General features: G+C 39.4%; 3 protein-coding genes across 3 annotated transcripts; 1 reads left to right on the top strand and 2 right to left on the bottom strand.

Annotated features, from left to right (window-relative positions):
- Positions 1 to 5,136: 5,136 nt before the first annotated feature.
- LOC131163521 (uncharacterized) lies at positions 5,137 to 6,033 on the bottom strand. Its single transcript, XM_058120114.1, has one exon. It carries the CDS (start codon positions 6,031 to 6,033, stop codon positions 5,137 to 5,139), a length of 897 nt encoding a protein of 298 aa, XP_057976097.1.
- Positions 6,034 to 6,104: 71 nt separating this feature from the next.
- Positions 6,105 to 7,149, bottom strand: LOC131163520 (uncharacterized). The gene is made up of 2 exons (XM_058120113.1): positions 6,302 to 7,149; positions 6,105 to 6,192 (listed from the first exon to the last, which is right to left on the bottom strand). Exons 1-2 carry the CDS (start codon positions 7,147 to 7,149, stop codon positions 6,105 to 6,107), a joined length of 936 nt encoding a protein of 311 aa, XP_057976096.1.
- A 3,512-nt stretch (positions 7,150 to 10,661) lies between these two features.
- On the top strand, positions 10,662 to 12,993 carry LOC131163797 (protein DETOXIFICATION 49-like). The gene has a single exon (XM_058120552.1). The coding sequence runs from the start codon at positions 10,857 to 10,859 to the stop codon at positions 12,558 to 12,560; it is 1,704 nt and encodes a 567-aa protein (XP_057976535.1). The 5' UTR covers positions 10,662 to 10,856; the 3' UTR covers positions 12,561 to 12,993.
- The last annotated feature ends 9,863 nt before the right edge of the window (positions 12,994 to 22,856 follow it).

Here is a 22,856-nt window from a genome sequence, read left to right as displayed (position 1 = left end):
CCTTGGGAAGCCACGTCCGTGCATTTGTCAGGGATTTTCTGTGCCCTTTTCCTCCCTCGAGACGCAATCCTTTTTGTAAATGGAGATTCTTGAGATTCCCACCACAGGGATTCGTGCCCTCCTCTCTTTATGAAGGCTAGTGGATTCTTCATTTTGCACTCGTCTTCATTATGAGAGGACTCCTTCTTTCTCTTCTCTCCTTCATTCCACAAGTCCCCCATTTGGTGCTAGGTACGCTTTCCCTCTCTATAGAATTTTTGTTTTGTTGTTCTTCATGTTTTTCATTGTTTCTTGCTTAGGCTGTGTATTTTTGATCTTTTTCATGTATATTTGCCTAGCTTATTTGTATGTGTGATTTTACTGCGTTGATCTGTCTTGGCAATTTTCTCTTGTTTTTTTACTGGTGCTTGCTCATTTGATCCTTAGGTATAGGTATTGTTTTGTTCAGGCTTTGTTTTCCCTATGGAGTCTTCCTCACAACCTTCAAGGGTTCCTACTACAGTTCGGAGCGCTCGTTGTGACCTCACCTCGTCCGACCTGCAAAATGTTCGTTATTTTTTTACTGTACCATCGAATATTACTGTTAGGTTGCCATCTGCTTTCGAGTCAGCTTTTGACCAAAACTCCGAGGAGCGGTGCCGTAGACCATCTATATCGGATCGAGGCTTCCTTTGCCCTATTGTGTCTCGAACCGTCTGACGTGGGGCCGCAGAACACCTCTCAACTCGTCCGACCTCTTAGTCTGTCACGCACCTGTTTGCCGTGCGTCTGCTCCTGGGGCCAGCAGCCTACATTCGCTTTCAGAAGGGGTTTTCAAGGCATCTTTCATTCTGCGGAGAAGGAGCTATATTATTTTAACTCTCTACAGGCGATAAACGGGTCGCACCAGGAATTCTTCCAGCCATAAGGAGACTCGTGACTTTCTGTGCCCGCGGGAAAGGGGAAGTACACGGCTCTGGGGTCTGGTCTTCTCCCTCTTGAGGGAACGTTGCCCGCTCGGTGTGCCATCCGCGGTGTGCAGGCTTACTAAGTAGGGGAGCCGTCGAACTGTAGCGGGCGCCTGGCACCCCGGTTTGCCTTTTAGTTCGAGGGCGCCGGCGCCTTCCCCGACAGCCCCCGAAGGAGCAGGCCATCCTCAAAAACTGCGTGTACTCGAGGAAAGGGTATAATCCCGCAGGAGAGCTGGCTCCAAAGCGTGGCCTCGGGCAGGGGGGAGCACCCCGTGGCCTCAGGCATGCCTCGCCCTGATGAGGGCGAGGGGGGGGTGCAGGAGGGGGCCACGGGGGGGTGGTCTTACTCTTTTCTCTTTTATCCTTGCAGATATGGACTTCACCAAGTATGAATCTCTGATGGGAGAAGCTAGGAAGCAAAGGGTGAGTAGTAGGAAGATGAGGAGGGAGATCGAAGGAGAATCCTCTCAAAGGGATGCACCTACAGTTGACTCCGGTGCCATTACTGACGAGGTCCATGCTGCTCCTCCTCCGACCTCGTAGGCTCAAATTGAAGCGATTTTTCACGAGCTGACCCGTTCTACCTCTGCCCTCTACCGGGTTGTGCACGTTGAGGATTTTGTGCAGGCCCAGTGCACCCTTCCTAACGCTCTTTCAGCAAAGATCCACCATACCTCATACCAGGTATCTACTTAACTGGCCTTATTCTTCTGGAATTGTACATAGTCTTACTAACTGTTCCATACTTTGTATTCTTCCACAGCTGGCGACGATGGCTCTAGCCCAGGAGGAGAAGGTTGCGAAGATGTATCGATAGACACTCGATGCCCGGGAGAAGTATGTTCTTGCTCAGAACGAACTGCACGGGCGAGGTTGTACGGCTCTGCAAGCGGAGGTTAATCACCTTCGTAGGGCGGAACGCTGCCAAGAGAAGCTTGCCGCTACTGCTACTGCTTGCCCAACTGCAGTAAAGGAGTATAACGACTCCGCAGTTTATTTCGAGACCTCCAACTTATCGATTGGGAATTCAGAAGGTGCCGGATCAAGTAGGACCAACATCTTGAGTTCCTCTTAATGGTGGTAAACTTATGGTCGGCGACAAAGCCCTAAATCTGTCTGAAGATCTAGATGAGATGAAGAAGGGGAGGAGAAGTTGGGGCAGGGAGTAAGCCCACAGTTTGTAGGAACCAAACTTGTATTTTGAATTTTTCAAACTTTATTGATGTAGTGCAACTATTGTAATGGATACTTTTATTACAGCACTGCAAGAAGCGGTTGTTAAGAATAGTATTTCTTTAACATATCAGAGTTCCATGTGTTCTTAATTTCTTTCCCCCCCTACATCTTCCAACTTGTATGTCCCTGGTTTTATCTCTATTGTGACCCTGTATGGGCCCTCCCAGTTAGGCTTTAACTTGTGCGACCCTGACTTGGACGGGTTGTTTCGCGTCTTCTTTAGGACTAAATCTCCTACCTGGAACTTCCGTACTTTGACGCGATTGTTGTTGTACTTTGCTACTCTCTGTTGGTACGCTGCGACTTTTAGACTTGCCTGATCCTGTCTCTCTTTCAGCAGGTCTATTTCTAATCTGAGTTCCTCATTGTTGGTCTGCTCGTTGAAGTATTGCCTTCTTCAAGAGGGTATCCCAACCTCTATTGGGATGACTGCCTTTGCATCAAAGACAAGCATGAAAGGGGTTTCCGCTGTTGCTGCTCTCTTGGTGGTGTGGTACGCCCATATAAGGGAAGGGAGTTCCTCTGCCCACCTACCTTGCATGGATTCGAGTCGCGTCCTTAGTCCATGCAGTATCGTCCAATTCATGTTCTCTACCTGTCCATTGCTCTGGGGGTGCGCCACTGATGCGAAGAGGAGCTTAATAGATAGGTTCGAATAGAACTTTTTGAAGCGTACATTGTCGAACTGCTTCCCGTGGTCTGTAACTATCGCCCAGGGGATGCCATAGCGGCAAACCACTGATGCCCACACGAAGCGTGTAATGTTCCGCTCTGTTATGGTGGCTAGTGGTTTAGCCTCTACCCACTTAGTGAAATAATCTATTGCTACCAATAAAAACTTTCTTTGACCTGTCGCCTACGGTAGAGGTCCAAGAATGTCGATTCCCCACTGTGCGAAGGGGCAGGAACTGGTTAAAGGGGAGAGTAAGCTAGAGGGTACGTGTGGTACAGCTGCACATCGTTAACATCTGTCGCATTTCTTGAGGAGCTCAACTACGTCTTTCTTCATTGTAGGCCATTAAAACCCCTGCCGCATGGCTTTGTGGGCTAGGGCCCTACTGGCAAGGTGGTTTCCACACACTCCTTCGTGGATTTCCCGTAGTATGTACTCCCCTTCTTCGTTGCCTAGACATCGAAGGTAGGGCAGGGTTAGGGATCACCTGTAGAGCTCCCGGCCCATCAACGTATTTCTTGCAGCTCTCCTCCTCACCTTTAGAGCTTCCTTATTGTCTTCTGGTAAGGATCCGTCCTAGAGGTATAGGAATAGAGACGCTCTCCAGTCGTCCTTGCTAACTTTGGACTCTACTGAGTTAATTCTTTCCCCCTCGTATGAGGGTTTCCCTATGCGTTCAAGATAAATAGTGTATTTCCATTCCGAACTGGTTGCTGAAGCCAATTTCGTGAGTGCGTCCGCCTTTTTGTTCTCTGCCCTTGGTACGTATTCTATGTCGAACTGAACGAATGCCTCTGTGTATTCTCTGGCCTTAAAGAGATATTTCTTCATTCTTGGATCCCTAGTCTCAAATTCTCCTTTAAGCTGCTCTACCACCAGCTGGGAATCACTCAATACTTTGATCTGTGCCACCCCTAATGCTTCTGCTAGCCGCAGGCCTGCTAACAAAGCTTCGTACTCCGCCTCGTTGTTGGTTGCTATGAACTCCAGCTTTAGTGAGAAGAGAGTTTCATTGCGGTCTGGGGCAGAAAGGATGAATTCGGATCCTCCTCTAGTAGCATTAGAGGACCCATCAACATGCAGTGTCCATACATTTGACTTAGTGGATGACCTGGGGAGCCTTTCTGCTGTAAAATCAGCTAGTACCTGAGCCTTGACTGCGGGCCTTGTTTGATACTGTATGTCGAACTCACTTAATTCGATTGACCACTTCGTCATCCTTCCCGACCTCTCCGGCCGCTATAAAATTTGCCTCATTGGCAGGTTTGTTAACACGACAACCCTGTGGGCTTGAAAATAAGGTCTTAACTTCCGTGCCGCACAGATAAGGGAGAAGGCGGCTTTCTCCACCATGCAATAGTTCTTCTCGGCACCATTTAATACCTTACTTGTGTAATATACCAGCTAATGCTTCCTGCCTTCTTCCCGGACCAGGACCGAGCTGACGGCATTCTCCGTGGAAGCTATATATAGATAGAGGTCTTCCCCATTCTTTGCTTTTGTTAAAAGAGGAGCGGATCCGAGGTATTGCTTAAGCTGTTCGAAGGCTATGACTTGTTCCTCCCCCCATTCGAATCCTCCCTTCTTCCGTAGTGCTCTAAAGAAAGGTAAGCCTTTGTCCCCTGAGCAGGAGATAAACCTGCTGAGGGAGGCTATCCTCCCAGTTAGAACTTGGATCTCCTTTTTGGTCCTTGGAGCTTCCATTTCTAGCAGCGCTTGTATTTTATCCGGGTTTGCTTCTATACCTCTATGAGTCACCATAAAGCCTAGAAATTTTCCTGCAGAAACACTGAATACACACTTTGAAGGGTTCAACTTCATGTGGTACCGGCGAAGGAGCTCGAACGTTTCCCTCAAATCTTTACAATGTTGCCCTGCTTCCATGCTTTTCACCAACATATCGTCCACGTACGCTTCCATTGTTTTTCCGGGATGGTCTTTAAAAAACTTGTTCACCAACCTTTGATATGTGGCCCCTGCATTTTTTAAACCGAAAGGCATCATCCGGTAACAATACAAGCCTCTTTTGGTGACAAAAGAAGTTTTTTCCTCATCAACTCGACTCATGGGGATTTGATTGTACCCTGAGCAAGCATCCATGAAGCTGAGGAGCTCGTGCCCTGAGGTCGAGTACACTAGCTGGTCGATTCGAGGGAGGGGGAAGCTGTCCTTCGGGCACGCTTTGTTCAAGTCCGTGAAGTCTATGCAGGTGTGCCATTTTTCGTTTGGCTTCCTTACCAGGACCACGTTGCTCAGCCACTTCGGGTAGTCTACTTCTCAGATGAAGTTGGCCTGCAGCAGTTTTGTCACTTCCTCGTCGATTATTTTGATCCGCTCCATCGCGAAGCTCCTTTTTTTCTGTTTCATAGGTCGGTGGTCGGGGTTGACCTGCAACCTGTGCTCTATCACAGCAGGATCAATGCCAGGCATGTCCGCGGCCGACCACGCGAACAAATCAGCGAATTCATCCAAGAGTTCCGTCAGCTCCGCTTTCAAAGTGTCGAGCAAGTGATTCCCGATCTGTATACTTCTCTCTTTATGGCCCTTCAGGGGTATGTGCTTGATATCTTCATGTACTGTACTAATCTGGGGATACTCTCCTCTTACTTCTAGATCTTCCACCGTTAAAGCTTCTCTAGCCTCCATCTTCTCTTTCAAGGCCATTACATAGCAACTCTGAGCAGCTGCCTGATCTCCCTTGGCAAATCCTATCCCTTGTGGTGTAAGGAATTTGACTTTGAGGTGGTACGTTGATGTCACCGCCCGAACTGCATTAAGGAAAGGGTGACCCAAGATGACATTGTATACCGAAGGTCGGTCAACCACCAGGAATTCTGTCAACATCGTTACCTGCTGCGGGGTCGTCCCTATTGTCACGGGTAACGTGATTGTACCCAAGGGGTGAACAGTGTCTCTCCCAAATCCTACCAAGGGGGTCGAGACGGGCTTTAGTCGTTCCTTGCCGATCTTCATTCCAACCAGGACCAACCTGAACATAATGTTGGTCGAGCTCCCATTGTCTATTAGTATGCGTCTGACCATGTAATTGGCCATGAGTAGGGAGAGCACTAGTGCGTCATCATGTGGTTGCTGCACCCCTTCTTCGTCTCCGTTGTCAAAGGTTATGATGTCATCTCTTCTGTTTCGTTTGCTATTGGTTTCCCCCTTCTCCATCGTCAGCACCTGTTTAGCATATCTTTTACGTGCACTCCCGCTATCTCCTCCACTGGCGAATCCTCCGAAGATCACCGCAATTTCCCTAATGACCTGCTCTCCCTTCTCTTTTGCACAATGCCTTCTCTGCTCGAGTGGTTCCCTTTGTGGATTTTCTTTCTTGATAAACTTTGACAGATGTCCCCTTCTTATTAAGACTTCAATTTCTTTCTTCAACTGAATGCATTCTTCTGTATCATGGCCGTGATCCCTATGGAATGCGCAGAACTTGGACATGTTCCGCTTATGTAAAGGCGTTCGCATAAGTTCAGGCCACGAGATGTAGTCCTTCTTTTTGATCTGCATCAGTAACTCTAAGCGCGGTACATTCAGGGGTGTGTAAATGGAGAACTTGTTGTGCTGTCCTCTCATCTTTTGACCCGGGTGCAACGCACTAGTCTTGTGTCTTTTTGCGGATCTAAAGGGATCCCCTGTTTCTCTGCTACTGTTTTTCCTTTTCCGCTCTAGGCGACTTCCTCTCGTATCCATCATCTCCTCCAAATTGATGTACTTCTGTGCTCGGACCATCAGCTCCCCCATGTCTACCGGCGACTTTTTCCCCAATGAGTATAAGAAGCTTCCAAGCTGGAGAGCCGTCGTCAGGGCTGCTAATGCCACCCCCATGTCTAAGTTGCGGATCTCTAGGGTTGCCGTGTTGAAGCGATGTATAAAATCTTTAAAAGTTTCCTGCTCTCCTTGCGCCATGCTCATGAGATGGCCAATTGTTTTAGCAACTCTCCAACTGCTAAGGAAGTGGCCAGTGAAGAGTTGTTCCATGTCTGAGAAGGAGCCGATGGATCCGGGTCGCAATGTGCGGTACCAATCTCTGGAAGTACCCTTAAGGGTAGTCGCAAAAGCTCGACACATAATTGCTTTTAGAGCTCCTTGCAATTGCATCAACATTTTAAAATTATTTAGGTGATCAATTGGGTCAGATAAACCCTCGTACCTGTCAAAAGTGGGCATCTTGAATCTACTTGGCAATGGAGCCTCCATAATTTCTTTATTGAATGGCAGCTCCGAAGACCTTAGGGATGCTTCCCCGTGGTAGGGTTTGTTCTTGCCCTCTTTCATCATCTTCTCTATATGATCTATCTTCTTGATTCTTTCTTCAAGCTCCGTGGATCTTTGTTGGTTGACGTCCACGCTATTTGCATCTTCTACCTTCTTGTTGAGTTGAGTTTTCTCCTCTTTCTCCACTGGTTTGTTAGCTTGCCTATTTGCGCTGGGATTCTCTTGCGGTTGGGGACGACGTGCCCTTCTTGACCCTTTTGTTGTAAGAGTTGGTTGAGCATGTCCTTCATTTCCTTCTGGAAAGCAAGGAACTCCTCCCTACTGACACCCGATGATTCCGCAGGCGTGGATTTGATGGATTGGGATGGTTCTTTTGTAGCAGGGAGGGAGGTAGAATTGCGTGAGGTTGGCATTGTTGGTATGTTGAAAGTCGCGAGCAAGATAATATCGCCTCCTAAAAGCAGTTCCCACATACGGCACCAACTGTTGCGGGGTAAAATAGCAGGGATGTTCCTTCGACTCCCTTTGACCTAGAAGAGGAAGAAAAGAAAGGCTTGGAGGACCCGGGGTGTACTCCGAGGGATTGCTCTGATGCCTAAGTAAGAGGAATGCTTTTAGAGAGGCTGAATGCAACAATATAATTGTGTTGAATCGCTTACCTTGGCCTTCTCTTCAGATCCCTTCTTATAGGGGCTCGAGTTGACCATAAGTTGGCTCGAATGTATTACACGGGGGCGTGAATCGCTCCCCAGCCATAAGTGCGTGCACCTATTACTCGACTATTAAAGCCATTGGCGTGGATCTCTCCCCCTCTTTATTGGATTGGAGCAAATTACTCGTCAAAATATCAGACCCGGAGAAAGTGCGAGATAGGCGTTGACCTGCCCTCATTAGCGTGATTTATTATGGGCATATCAGTAAGAATTCATTTAGGTTCGTTTAGTAAACAAGTCGACCTTGAGCATGAATGAGATCGACTTATTTTGATTCGTGAGCAGCTCGACTGTAGGTTTGATTTGGGTTTGTTTAACAAACTTGAATTAGAATTGACTAAGTTTAATAAAGTCGAATTAGACTTGATAGACTGAATCAAACTTAAAAGTTGAGTGTTTGTACATAAAATTATTTAATTCAAAATTGGTAATATGAATTTAGTGATAAGGCTAATAATCAACGCGAATAAATTAACTTGATGGGTGAAAAAACTTTAAGAGAATATTAGTAAGAATTATTTTTTACCTTTTAACCTACCATAATCTCTCAAAAGAATCAGACCTATTACTAAAATAAAATTAAAGAAAGGAGAAAAAGTCAAGGGAAAAACCATCGGAATGGCGGACATTCCAGCTGGACAAAAGCAAGGAGCTGCATTGGTTCAGTTTAAGGCTAGTCAAGGCCACGTCACTATAACCCATCAAGCTCCCATGCTCAACCCTAAACGTTCTTCATGCTGCCCACAGGCAGACACATTCAGATTGACCAATTTTCAATCAATATTTTTTCCTTGATTTTATTAAATATATATATATTATAAATTTAAATTAAATTAAATATTTTATAATAAATAAAATAATATTTCTTAATTGGAAACAATCAATCCCATGAGATTATTAAATATAAACTTCTTTGTAACTTTCTTAAATTAATGGAGTGACAAGTAATATACTCCTTTGGTATACTTGACTTAACCTGAACAATTATTATTATTATTATTATTCAATATTACATGAGAAAAATATGTCACAATATTATTTCTTATTTGTTGTTTTTTGTGCCCATAAAAGGAAACAATGGATAAGATTATTGCATTAAAATCTCAAGCTTTAATTATCAAAATGCCCCCAACAACATGAAATTTACATTATAAATAATACTCTTTTGAGATGAATACGGAGGAAAGGTTCGTATGATTAATAAATAGATTTATTTTTAATAAAGAATGGTCAATAATTTTAGGTTAGATTACGGTTACAAATTTTTTTTTTTTTTTTTAAATATAGAATGATCATAATAGTCTATTATAATTTGATAGCTAATATAAATGTGTAAGCATTTAAATTAACTCATAACAAAATAGGCAAGGAATTTACTATCATGGAAATTGTTGTTGCCAAAAATCGAACGACTTTTGTGAACTGTCCTTCGACCATAACCATCTAAAATGAATCAAATAATAATAGCTTGGAGGATCCGGGATGTGCTCTTGTCACGGTCAAAGGACGATCCACAAAAGCAGTTCGATTTTTGACAGCTATAGAAATATTATTTGGAAACATATTTTATATTAGATAAGAAAGCAAATTTTTTTTTTGAGAGTTACTTTTTTGTTGTTATTGAAGTTATTAAATCCCTATATAACTCTTAGACTATATTAAGCCGCTAATTCTTAGAATGACATTACTTCTTGTGCTTTAAATTCTAGCATTTAACTTATTGATGTTGCAAAAAATTGCAATATCATAACCGAGCAAAAGTATGATCATCAATTGCCTTAACTTCAATGAAGCTATGTGAGTAAGACTTGACAACATTTTGTAAAATGACTTTTTTGCCCATATCGAGTTGGGAATGACCTCCAATTTAATAAAAAAATGATAAGTGGATGCTAAAACAAGTTTTATTCTCTATCTTAGTAACAATGTTCAGTTTACGAATTTGAAATAAATGTTTACCATTATATGATGAATTTGGTTTTTACCAAATACGGGTCAACCCTCAATTAACCTACACATATATAAATTTAAGACAAATTGATATAAATATCTGAAATCGATCCCCCTCAATATGAATATATTGGAGGTTCACACTCAAATATTAGAAAATTTTGTCATATTTTAGAATATCCTTTTAGAAAAAATAAAAGATACCAATTATAGCACTTGCAATTCCTGAAAAATATTCCAATGGTTTAATTGCGGCAATTTCACGTTATTAAATTTATGTTAGCACTTAAAAAAAAAAAAAAAAGGAATGACTTTAAGAAGGGGTATTGATTGTCGATTGACCGATCCTTGCTCAAGCATAATATACATTCTTAAAGTCCAACAAAATAAATAAGAGTTATAATCCCTAAGTTCCATATTTTCATTTTTTGTTACGACATTATTTTCAATAATCAATTAAAAGTTTCTAGAGTCTCCTGGACAAACTCAAAAAAGTCGTAGCTTTTGATTACCTAAGAGTTTAAAAGTTAAATTAATTTTGGGAGTTATCAAAGAGTGAAAAAATAAATATTTTTTTTTTAAAAAATAATATTACAAAAAAAAATAAAGTGTACTTGCTAAGTTCCAGTTATAAAAGTACACTTTTTCTTCAACCTTAATGTGTTAAATGCCTCGATTTAAAACTTAAGACATAAATACAATTAGGAGAATATAATCATACAGTAATTTACCTTCTTTTTTTTGAGTATTCTCTTTTAACTTAATTTTTGTTTTATTGAAATTACAAAATTTAAGGGGAAGCAGTCAATGCAGCTTTATTAGTTTGCTTGCTCTGTATCTGCGAAGTATCCTTTGTGAGAACATGCCAAAACAGAGAGCTTCCGCCGGTCGTGAAAAGGCGCTAGAAATCTACACATTCCAAACTCTGAAATTAAAATCAAGAAATAAGATATAGAATTTATATCAATTGGAAACTTTGACCCGTTTGCTGATCTCAATTTTCTTCTCATTTAATTGCTCTGTTTTTCTCCGAACCCAAAAATTCCTCTTTAAAACCCCAAGACATCACGCTTCCAACACGCAAAACCCCTCCTAAACCCCACTACCATGTTCCCATTCTCCTCCCCCGCCGAACCAGGAGAACCCCACTCGCACATCACTGCTCCTTTGATCCCCAAAACACCAACAGAGAATCGCCATGATCATCCTCAACGTCTAAACCAAGAACAGAGCCAAAGCCCTCGCAAAACTCCAGCACAGGAGGATCACTGCCATGGTCGTCAGCACCATCGCGATGAAAACCCAGAACAGAACCAAAACCTGCGGAGTTATAGAGAACGCGAAAACTCCAACAAAACCCATCTCTCTGTCGCCATTACAGAAGCAGGGCGCATTGCAAACATTGCTCTGCCCATGGTCCTCACGGGCCTCCTCCTCTTCTCTCGCTCTTTGATTTCGATGCTCTTCCTCGGCCGCCTTGGCAACCTACCTTTGGCCGGCGGATCCCTAGCCATCGGCTTCGCCAACATCACCGGCTACTCGATTCTCTCCGGACTCGCCATGGGAATGGAACCCATTTGCGGCCAGGCCTTCGGCGCTAAGAAATTCAAGCTCCTCGGCGTCACGCTGCAAAGAACTGTCTTTTTGCTCCTGCTGACCTCAATTCCAATTGGCTTCCTCTGGCTCAACATGCAGAGGATCCTGCTTTTCTGTGGCCAAGACAGCGACATCGCCGCCGAAGCTCAATCCTACATTCTGTTCTCCCTCCCCGATCTCCTCGTCCAATCCTTTCTCCATCCCCTGCGAATCTACCTCAGGACTCAGTCGATAACGATGCCTCTCACTTACTGTGCAATCCTTGCCATTTTTCTCCACTTTCCCATTAATTATCTCCTAGTTTCAGTCCTCAATTTGGGAACAAAAGGTGTCGCGCTATCTGGAGTTTGGACCAATTTCAACCTCGTGCTGTCTCTGCTTCTCTACATTCTCCTCTCCGGCGTCTACAGGAAAACCTGGTGCGGAACAATTCCTTTACAGAGTCTGAAGCGCTGCAAATCCCTGGTCAATTTGGCCGTTCCGACCTGCGTTTCCGTGTGTCTAGAGTGGTGGTGGTACGAAATCATGATCTTATTGTGCGGATTGCTAGTGAACCCCACCGCCACAGTCGCTTCAATGGGTATTTTAATTCAAACCACGTCGCTGATCTACATTTTCCCGTCTTCTCTGAGCTTCAGTGTGTCGACCCGCGTAGGAAACGAACTCGGAGCCAACCGGCCGGCGAGAGCGAAACTCGCCGCCATCGTCGGGCTCTCTTTCAGCTTCGCCCTCGGAATCGCTGCCCTTTTCTTCGCCCTGACGGTGAGGAAAACTTGGGCGACGATGTTCACGACCGACGCCGACATCTTGGCGTTAACGGCGACAGTTCTGCCCATAATCGGGCTGTGCGAGCTCGGAAATTGCCCGCAAACGACGGGATGTGGCGCTCTGAGGGGAACCGCGAGGCCCAAAATGGGAGCGAACATAAACCTTTGGTGTTTCTATCTGGTGGGAATGCCGGTGGCGACTTGGTTAGGGTTCTTCGCTGGGTACGATTTTAAGGGGCTGTGGTTGGGCCTGCTGGCGGCGCAAGCGTCGTGTGCGGTGGCGATGCTTGTGGTTCTATGTCGAACAGATTGGGAAGAGCAATCTCAGAGAGCGAAAGACCTCACCGAAAGCGTTTTAGGGATTGAAGATGATGATAAAGAAGAAACCAACCATTCGTCGGAGAGTTCGTTAGATGATGATGAAAAGCTTGGTCAGTCCAACGTTTAATTATTCTTTGAAAAAAAAAACATCGTTCTCATAGAGCATACCATACATTCCGGTACAGTAAAGGTGGAAAACATTTTTTCAATATTATCAGAAAAAAATAATATTAAATTCTTATTTACATACTAAGGAAAATTGGTTGAAAAAAGAAGGTGAGGAATTTGATTCCATTCTGTTTATTCCTTATTTAATAAATCTCAAAGAATAGAGATAAATTTTTTTAAAGAGGAAGAATAGTTGATGGCTTGTTATTTAGGAAATTAGAGTAGTAGGTTTTTTGTCAGCTCAAAAATTTTTTTTTTTCCTTTTTGTTCTTTCTGACACATAGGCAATATTTTCTTTATTTTTATTTTTTAAAATATTTGTAGCATATAAAGTGGAAAGATATTGATATTATAGAGACATGGTTGTTATATATAGTTATGTTTTGCTCTTATTCATACTTTGTTTCGAGTGTTAGTCACGATTATTTCGTTATCATTTTACTTTTTTAATTTGTTCGAAATATTCACGACTGTTTCATTGTCATTGGATCTATTTGATTTACGTGAATGTCTTCTTTTAGCATGTTGGTATATATTTAATGTTATACCTCGCTCGACTGTCTAATTACGAATGACTCGAAAAAAATTGATTTTATAATTTCATAATAAATTTTATATTTAAAATGAAAAAAAAAAAAAATAGAAGAGTAAAGTAATTGTAAGCTGTTAACTATACTTCCATGCAAATTATTAAAAATTGGGATTACAAATTAAAAAACTAGTAAGTAATAATCTAATTCTAGCCTCTTATGAGATAATGATTATATTTTATCACTTTTTTTTTTTTTTTGATTGATTGATTGAAATTTTGTAGTATGAATTCTTTATTGTTGAAAATGTGATATTATTTTTAAACATTTAATTTTGGCTAGTAACAATTAATTTTTCAACATAAAAAAATATCTAATTTATCATTTTTATTAGTATTATTAATTAAAATTATAGTATTAATTAATATTTTGTAGTTAATATAATTCATTATAATTGTCTTCTAATAGATAATAATGTATCATTAATTTAGTTTAATATTATCCCCTATTAAATGAACAATAATTATTTACCAGTGACTTCTAATTAACAATAATATATTATAATCCATAGTCTGTAAATAATATTAGATATTTAATTTTTATGTTCACAAAATTATTAATTATGTAGACACTTCATTTTGTCCGGGTCTTATATAACAAAATTAGACAAAATTTGTATTTCATAAAATGAGAAAATACACAGATATTTCTTAATATAATACTGTCACATTGAAAATAAAAATAAAAATAGAAACAGAAAAGGAAAAAAAGAAATAAAAGAAGTGAGCTAGTATCTTCAGTTTCAAATTCAAACGTGCAAAAGAAAAATCTAGCAATTAGACAAGTGAGAAATGTAGGAAAATTGAAATAAATATTGATTGATTAAATTTAGTTTTTATTGACTTAATCAGTATTAAATTGATTAAATCCCTCACACCTATAAATAGAGGCTTTCTGAAGGTCAATAGGGGACAGACAATAAATCAATATTGAGAGAAGAAGAAAGAGAAAGAAAAAGCGAGAAAGAATTAAAAACTAGCAACATTCTGCAATCCGCATTAAATACCCAGAGCCAATTAGAAATTGCCACGTGGGCGGTGACATCAATGACGTCACCCCTGCTATAGAAAATTTTAAAAAATAAAAATAAAAAATCACCAATAGATGATGTCATGTTGATGCCATCTTGTTGTAGTAAATGAAAAAATAAAAAAAGAAAAATAAAGCCATGTGTCTCCACTATGGGCGGACACGTGATGCACTTATCCAAATTGGTTCAGCTTGACTTTTGAATTGTCGATTTAGTTTAATTTATAAAAACTGATTTTTAATTGTTTTTGTTAATTTTTTTAAAAATTAGGAAAAAATAGTAAAAAATCGTAAAAATATTTTTAAAAATTAGAAAAAATAAATTAAAATTATTTGAGTTATTTTGACTCGGATAATAAAAAAATGGGAAAATAAAAATACCAAAAAAGAAGAAAAGTCTTTAAAAATCATAGAAAATTTTAGAAAAATGTAGGGACATTTTTAGAAGTTTATTTAAAAATTTTGAAAAAATATGGGAATAATTTTTATTATTATCTATAGCTCAAGTTTAATGATTTTTTATTATATATATATAAAATATTTTTGTGTATGTGCATCTTAATGATTAAATAAATGATAAAAAGATATTTTAGACCTCACATATATATATATATATATATATATATATATATATATAAGTTTTAAGGGGGGGGGGGGTTATCTGATAAGATCTCCTCCTTTGAAAGTCTTATTAGACATTCCTAAATCGCACTTTATTTTTATTTTTTTCATTTTTCCTTCAAATTTTCTAATATTTATTTATTTATTTTGAATAAGTTAATTAATAACCATTAGATCTGATTTAGGAATAATTCATAATTAATTAGGTACCATTTGTAGAACGAGTTGTAGGGGGTGCTAGTAGTGTCCCCTCGCATAACTAAACTTTCGATCCCAACTTTGGTAAATGTAGATCGAGACTATTAGTTTCTTGGCCTATGATTAGTCTAAAGACCAATCAACAATTAGTAATTAGGTGAACTAACCGCACCTAGGTAAATAAAATGCTAGTGTCGACTCTATCGAACTTTTAATATTATTATTTCTTACTATTCCGGACCCTTCTTTGGAACGTTGCGACTAATTATATCATCAATACTGATTGTAATTGAAAGCCCTATTATTCTAATTTTTTAATAAAATAATAATAATGATTAATCAAAAAATTTGGACTAATTAAAATAGAATAGAATGTTAATTCTTTATGATTATTGAAAAATGGCATATTATTTTTCACTATTATAATTTTTATATTTAAAAATTAAATTTTGAAACATAAAAAATTACTTTTACCATCATTATTCATTTTTCCTAATAAGATTATTAATTAAATTTATAGTTTTAATTAATGTTTTCTAATTAATAGATTAAGCCAATATAATTTATCTTCTAATAAACAGTAAAATATGATGTTACATAATAATATAATAAATGATTATTAATTTATGTTAATATTTTCCCCTATTAATTAAATTGAAAATATTAATTAATAACTTTAAATTAATAATAGTTTATAATTATACATTTTCTAAAAGTATTATATGCTTATTATTATTATTATTATTATTATTATTATTATTATTATATTCATAATATTAATTATATTAGCAATAATGAGTGTTTTTAAAAGATTTATTATTATTTTTTTTTGTTAACTTATAAAATTGTTTGAAATTTGTCGACAGTTTTTTTTGTGCTAGTTGTTGAAATTTTTACAATGATTGAAAGTTGCACTCTTAGTTGACATTAATTCATAAAAAGAAATTTTGATATTCAAAAAATTAGGTTGTGCCATAAAAATTCCGACATGTGAGAGTTACACATTTTTAATTGGCATAATTTGATATAACTTAAATTATGCATGAATCTTTACTAGCATAAAACATACAAATGCAGAGATAAATGACTTTTTTAAAAAAAAAATATATAGGCGAAGTTATGTTTGGGTGTGGGTTTTTTTTTTTTTTCTTTAATTTAATTATTGTGCACAAGCAATTCTCTCTGCCTCGCCATCGCCACACATAGCCACAGCCACACCTGAGAGTCTCTCTCGCCGCCGTCGCGCCCATTGCCACCTTGTTGTCGTCGCTACCTTGTCACCGTTGTCACCACCTCATCGTCCTCACGCCCATCGCTGCCTTGCCGCCATAGCCACTGTCGTCGTCACCAATGTCGGCTTCCTCTCTAGGCTCCTCTATTCCTAACGAGATCCCCCAGCAGCCCCCGCCCCTGCACAGTAGCAGCAACAAGCCGTGACACCGCCCATCTCCGGCAAACACTCTCTGCCACTCCCTGCTGAAAAGAATAGTACTGCAGCCCCGCCCCCGACTACCCCCGCCGCACCACCGTCTCCAGAATCGAACGCTCGCATCGCCGGCTCCCTCACATACGACCACGAGTCTTGGCCAGGATCTGCGCCCCCGCCCCCGATGACCCCCGCCTCACCATCGGTGCTAGAAACCCTCAACTACACCACCATCGCCGGCTCCCTCCCTCCCCAACAACCTCGGCCTCCTCTCTGACCTCGCCCACTTCCACCCTACCCCAACGACCCCCGCCTCACCAGCGCCGCCACTGCATTCTCCCCTCTTCATCACCGTTTTTCCCTGCGAAGCGAATGCCAAGACTCAAGGTTTTTGTTTCCGGGGAGACGCACAAGTGGTAGCACAGAACAACGATTTGTGACAAAACTACGAGTCGTCGTCGTCGAGGACAGATCACGAAAACTGCACGCCGTCGCTGCTCAGGGAGATGCGAAACAATGCAGGTCAATCTCTTTTCCATTTAGAAAAGTTTAACTTTAATCTCAATATATTGCAATCTAGTGTCGTCCCTTGCCGATGGCCACACCGTCGGCGGGGAATGCCATCCAGGCTAGTCCCGGGGTGCAGTCGTATGCGCAAGTTGTGAGTAAAAAAATGGAGATGTTTGCATTCAAAATTCTTATGAGATTGTGCATCAATATCAATAGGGAATTGAGATTTATTTTCTCAGAAGCAGAGATAGTTAAGGCCGAGGAAGAATTTTTTTTTTGCATTAGTAATGAAAATTTTTAGGAATCGGTCATTTATTAATAAAATTCGGTTATCGATTGTGAAAATGTGGGGTTTGACGGATATTACAACGATCAATGTTATTGATGACTATCACATATTAATTCACATGAAAAACGAATGTGACTTTCTGCATAGTTGGGCAAAGGATTATGAAAACGTGGGGTTTGACGGATATTACAATGATTAGTGTTATTGATGACTATCACGTATTAATTCACATGAAAAACGAACATGACTTTCTGCATGGTTGGGCAAAGGAAGGTAAAACTATGGAAGGCAATTCTTTTCAGTTGTTCAAGTGGACGAAAGATTTTGATACTAAAAAAGAATCTCCATTGGCTCCTCAATGGATTTTCTTACAGGGGTTACCAATGCATCTTTACCGAACGAATTTTCTTCAAATAATAGTGAGTCATTTTGGTCGTTATCTAGGAACTGATAATGCAACAATCAACTGTACAAGAACATTGGGGGCACGTATTTGCGTGGAAGTTGACCTAACAATGGAACCGGTAAAAGGATTTCCTATTGTTTTATCTTCGAAACAATGTATTTGGCAAGAAGCCAAATATGAAAAGATGAGTTTTTTCTGTTCTAAATGTTGCAGGCAAAGACATACCTCGATTGTTTGCAAGGTGGGAGAGAAGCGAAGGAAGGAAGAAAAATATAAAGAAAAAAAGATATGAAAACCAAAGACTAATGACAGTATAATAGAAACTGATACCAACATAGATAAAGGGGCAAAGAAGGTGGCGCAAGAAACAGGACCCAGTAATGTGCATATGACGAAGCAGATTAATGATAGGGGCCCTGAAATAGCACAAATTCCTGTGGTTCAAGGAAAAAAGGATCATGCAAGGCAAAACTATGATATACCGCAGAGAGGATTGGAAAATTATGGGAATTAAGGTTCAATAGAGAGGAAGGAAGGGGAGTGTGAGGAAGTTGGGTGTGATGATGATCCTCGAGTTTCAAATGATGAACCTATATCTCAAAAGGAAGTGGATCATGTGGATAGTTTTAAACTGATTGAAGGTGGGGACCAAGGTTTGAATCGGGAGGAATTGGCTCGGGGTTATTCGTCCGAGAGGGAGGAAGGTGAAATATTAGTTTTAAGGGGCAAAGAAAAAATGTATGAGCCTGATACAGGGCAGGGATGGATTTCCGTAAAAAATTATGTGAGGAAATCTCAGAGGGTTCTCATCTGACCGCATAAATTAAAGTTATGAATGATTCAATTCTTTTCTGAAATATTAGGGGGCTGGGCAGATCTAGAGGCAGGTTAAAGAAACTAATTAAAAAATTTAATGTTGGGTTGTTTGCTATTTCAGAACCTTTCGTGGCTAAGGAACAAATGGTAATGCTGGGTAATTTTCTGAATTATTACCATTTTATATCTAATGAAAATCAGGGTAAATTGTGGCTGTTTTGGATGGATATAGATGTCTTTGAGGTGATTTCAATCATGACTTAGAAGATTTCCGGGTGGTTTTTTAAGGATGGACAAAGAATTTTAGTCAGTTTTGTCTATGCCAAATGTTCTTATGTTGAAAGAAGAGAGTTATAGCGGCAACTGGAGGAGTGTCAATCAGATTTTCCTTGGTTGATCCTGGGTAATTTTAATGTTATTCGAATGAATACCGAAAGAATTGTTGGAAATCCAAGACCACTGTTACCTATGATGGAGTTTAATGACTGCTTATATCATTATGGTCTCTTTGATTTATCAAACACAGGCTCATGAATGTTGTGGTGCAATGACCATGAAGGGGTGGCTCGTAGTTGGGCTAAGCTTGATCATGTTCTTATTAATAATGTTTTTTCCAACCTATATGGTTTGGTTCAATTCAAATATCTGAGAGGGAAATCCTCAGATCATAGTCCTATGGTAGTGTATACAAATACGCCTTTCTCTCGGCATGGCCCTTACCTATTTCGGTTCTTGAATATGTGGAGCTCGCATGATATGTTTTTGTCATGCGTTAAAGATGCCTGAATCAGGAATGACTTGGCCTCTGATATTTTGAAACTTGCTATTCGCCTTAAGAGAACTAAAGTTGCATTACGTGCATGGAATAAAAATGTCTTTGGGAGAGTGAGAGAAAATTTAAAAGCTCTTGAGGAAAAGATGGAATATCTAAAAAATCAACTACAAGTAGATTTTTCTGAGGACATCGAAGTTGATTATTTGACTACTAAGTTGGAGATTCAGGTGTGGGAGAATAGGGAAGCATCTCGCTTAGGAAAAATTGCGAAAAAAAAAAAGGTTGATTGAGGGGGATCAAAACTCTAAATTCTTCCATTTAGTTATCAATCAGAAGCGGAATAAGAGTCGTATAGACCGTATGGTTCTGAACGACGGGAAGTTATTGAAGGGTGCGGAAGCAATTCATAATGAAGCAGCTATTTTTTTCTAGAATTTTATTTCAGAGTCTTTAGCGATTGAACCATGCAATCTCTCTGAGTTAATTCAATGGCAAATTTTAGATGTTGATAATAATTTCCTCTGCGCCGAACTGATAGAAGAAGAAGTTAAAAAATGGTGTTCTCTATTCCCAAAGAAAGCAGTCTGAGACTGGATGGATTTGACTCTGAATTTTATAAATCTTATTGGGACATTGTAAAAAAAGATCTCTTGGATGCAACAATGAATTTTTTTCAAGGCACTACTCTTTCTAAGTTTTTTTCCTCTTTGTTTATTGTTTTGATTTTGAAAGTGAATAATCCTTCTAGTTTTGATAAATTCCGGCCTATTAGTCTATGCTCCATGGCTTATTAAATTCATTCTAAGATTATTGTTTTTAGACTAACTGAGGTTGTTGATAAGTTGGTCTCGCATGATCAAGGCACTTTTATTCTAAGGCGTAGTATTTTTGAAAATATTACACTTACTCAAGGAATGATTCAGTCTTTGCACAAAAAAATGGCTAGCGGCAATGTGATGGTAAAACTCGATATAGCTAAGGCTTATGAAAAAATGAATTGGAATTTTTTTCTGGAGGTTCTTAAGGCTTTTAATTTCTCTAAGAGATTTTGCAAGCTCATAAAAAATTGTGTGGAGTCCCCATGGTTTTTTGTTTTGATGAACGGAACCTTTAAAGGGTTTTTTTCAATCTACGAGAGGCTTGTGGCAAGGAGATCCACACTCTCCTTATTTATTCATCATAATGAAGGAGGTTTTGACAAGGTTGCTTAGGAAAAACTATGAGATTAGTCGAATTGGTCAATTTAATCATCCGATTGGGGCCCCATTGGTTTTGCAGTTGTTATATGATGATGATATTCTTATTTTTACCAATGGTGGGAAGAGGTTTATTAGAAATTTAGTTTACACTTTGAAAATGTATGAGAAGTGGTCGGGTAAAAAAATCAGTAAGACAAAGTTAGCATTATTCCTTTTGAAATACATCTCTCCTGCTCGGAAGCGTGGTTTATTGAGAATCACGGGTTTCATGGAAGGTAAATTTCCAGTTACATATTTGGGTGCGCTTTTGGTGTCTAGAAAATTGTCTTCTAGGACATTGGAGCCTTTTGTAGGGAAGATTAGAAAGAAAATTGCAGGGTGAAAGTCTAAGTTGCTCTCGCTAGGTGGAAGATTGATTTTATTAAAACATGTGTTGTCTAGCATGCCTATTCATTTGATGTTTGTTATTAAGGTTTCGCAGGTTACATATTCTCACATTAACTCTCTTCTTTCTATTTTTTTATGGGGAGAGGTGAAAGATAAAAGGAAGATTCATTGGCGCTCTAGGGGAAAAATTTGTAAACCTACCTCGAAAGGGGGTCTAGGCCTAAGAGATCTTAATGAAGTTCAGAAATCTCTTCTCATGAAATTTGCCTTTAGATTGCTCACGTCTAAGAATCTGTAGGCAAGTTTTTCAGGGCTAAATATTGTAAAAATGATCATTTATTAATAAGGAAGGGCAGACCAAATGATTCTTGGTTCTAGAAATCAATTATGGTCACAATTCCAAAAGTTATGGATAATGTTAAAATTTTGGTGAGAGGTGGGAACTCTTCTTTTTGGTTCGACAGGTAGCTGTCGTCAGACCCATTATCTGTGAGCACTGAGGATATTTTGAACAAGAAACTATGTATTAAGGATTAGTAGCTGAATAATAATTGGACTCTGACTTAGTACTGGAATTGGCTGGTGCCGATAAAACAATGAAAATTTTGCACCAGGTGCCGACGGGTAAAAGTGGGCAGGATATTTTTGTTTGGAAGCTTGCGCCTGACGGTAATTTTTCTACAAAACGGCTTAGGAGGCAGTGAGGAGCAGAAGTGATAATTTTGTGTGGAATGACTGGTTTTGGCATTCTTTATTGCCCAGAAGAATCTCAATGTGTTTATGGAAAGCCTGGTTTAGATGTTTGGCTGTAGATGATAGAATTCAAGCCAAAGGAATATTAATGGCATTGACTTGTCATTGCTGCGTTTAGAGAAGCCAGGAAAACATTGATCCTATTCTTTCTTTAGGTGAGGTGGTTTCAGAGGTTTCACATCGGGCAAGTGCGGCGTTGGGGATTCTTTTCCAACAATCCCTTCACTGGAAAAACAAAATGGCAAATTGGTTCCACTATACTCAAAAGTCGTCTATTAAAGGTATTTTAATCGGACTGATTCCGTGTTTGATTATGTGGTGCCTCTGGAATCGAAAATATAAAGCGAGAATGGAAAGAGTAATCAGATGTAGAGAAGTGTTCAATTCTGGGTTAGTTTTATTGTTAAGAGCACCAATTCTTTTCAAAAATTGAAGAAATCAGACATTAAGATTTTGAATGAGTTTCAAATTAAGCATTGGGAAGTTTGCGACATGTCTAGAAAAATTATTTCGTGAGTTAAACCTCCAGAAGGGTGGATAAAACTTAATTGTGATAGGAGTTGGAGGGGCAATCCGGGTACTTAGGAAGTGGAGGAATTATTCAGGATTGTCATGGCATGGTAAAAGCGGCTTTTTCAAGTTATTTTGGAACTTGTACGAATAATAGTGTGGAATTTAAAGCAATCAATGAAGGAATTCGTTTGTGCAAATGTTTGCATTATTTTAATGTGATTATTGAAAGTAACTCGCAAATTGTAGTTGATTGGCTTCGGAAAGGTAGATGTACTTTGTGGTATCTTTGAGAATTTTGAGAGGAGCTCGAAGTTGAGTTAGAAGGAGTGAATGTCATAGTGATGCATCAATATAGGGAAGGCAATAATGCGGCTGATTCTCTTACTAAAGAAGGAGAAATGGAAAACAATGTAATCTACGAAGAACAACATCTTCTACCACGTTATCTAAAAGGTATTCTTCAGATGGATAAGTGGGGTCTCGTTTCTATTCGTCGTTAGTTCAACTCTAGAGTTTCATTTGGTGTAATTTGATTTGATTTTGATTGTATTTATGTTTTTATCTTCTTTGTTAATTATGTTTAGTTTTGTTGTCCTAGTTTGGTGGGTTGCTAGTGTTGGTTTTTTTTTTTGGAGGGTTTTTCTGTACTCTCCCTTTTGTTTTATCTTATAATCACGATATTCCTCTACCAAAAGTGAGGGTATGTTAATAAAAAAATGAAGGTGCCGCCCTCTTTTAGTTCA

The sequence above is a fragment of the Malania oleifera genome, chromosome 9 (genome assembly GCF_029873635.1).
Source record: "Malania oleifera isolate guangnan ecotype guangnan chromosome 9, ASM2987363v1, whole genome shotgun sequence".
Classification (NCBI taxonomy): domain Eukaryota; kingdom Viridiplantae; phylum Streptophyta; class Magnoliopsida; order Santalales; family Ximeniaceae; genus Malania; species Malania oleifera.
The sequence above is the reverse complement of the archived record's forward strand: the minus strand, read 5'-3'. Positions and strand labels throughout refer to the sequence as shown.

What these genes read in the sequence shown, in the direction of transcription:
- LOC131163521 (XM_058120114.1), bottom strand. Translation starts at nt 6,033, where the DNA reads ATGGAGAAGGGGGAAACCAATAGCAAACGAAACAGAAGAGATGACATC.
- LOC131163797 (XM_058120552.1), top strand. Translation starts at nt 10,857, where the DNA reads ATGTTCCCATTCTCCTCCCCCGCCGAACCAGGAGAACCCCACTCGCAC.
- LOC131163520 (XM_058120113.1), bottom strand. Translation starts at nt 7,149, where the DNA reads ATGATGAAAGAGGGCAAGAACAAACCCTACCACGGGGAAGCATCCCTA. An exon ending in CATAAGCGGAACATGTCCAA is followed by an intron (nt 6,193 to 6,301) that starts GTTCTGCGCATT and finishes AAGTTTATCAAG; the next exon opens with AAAGAAAATCCACAAAGGGA.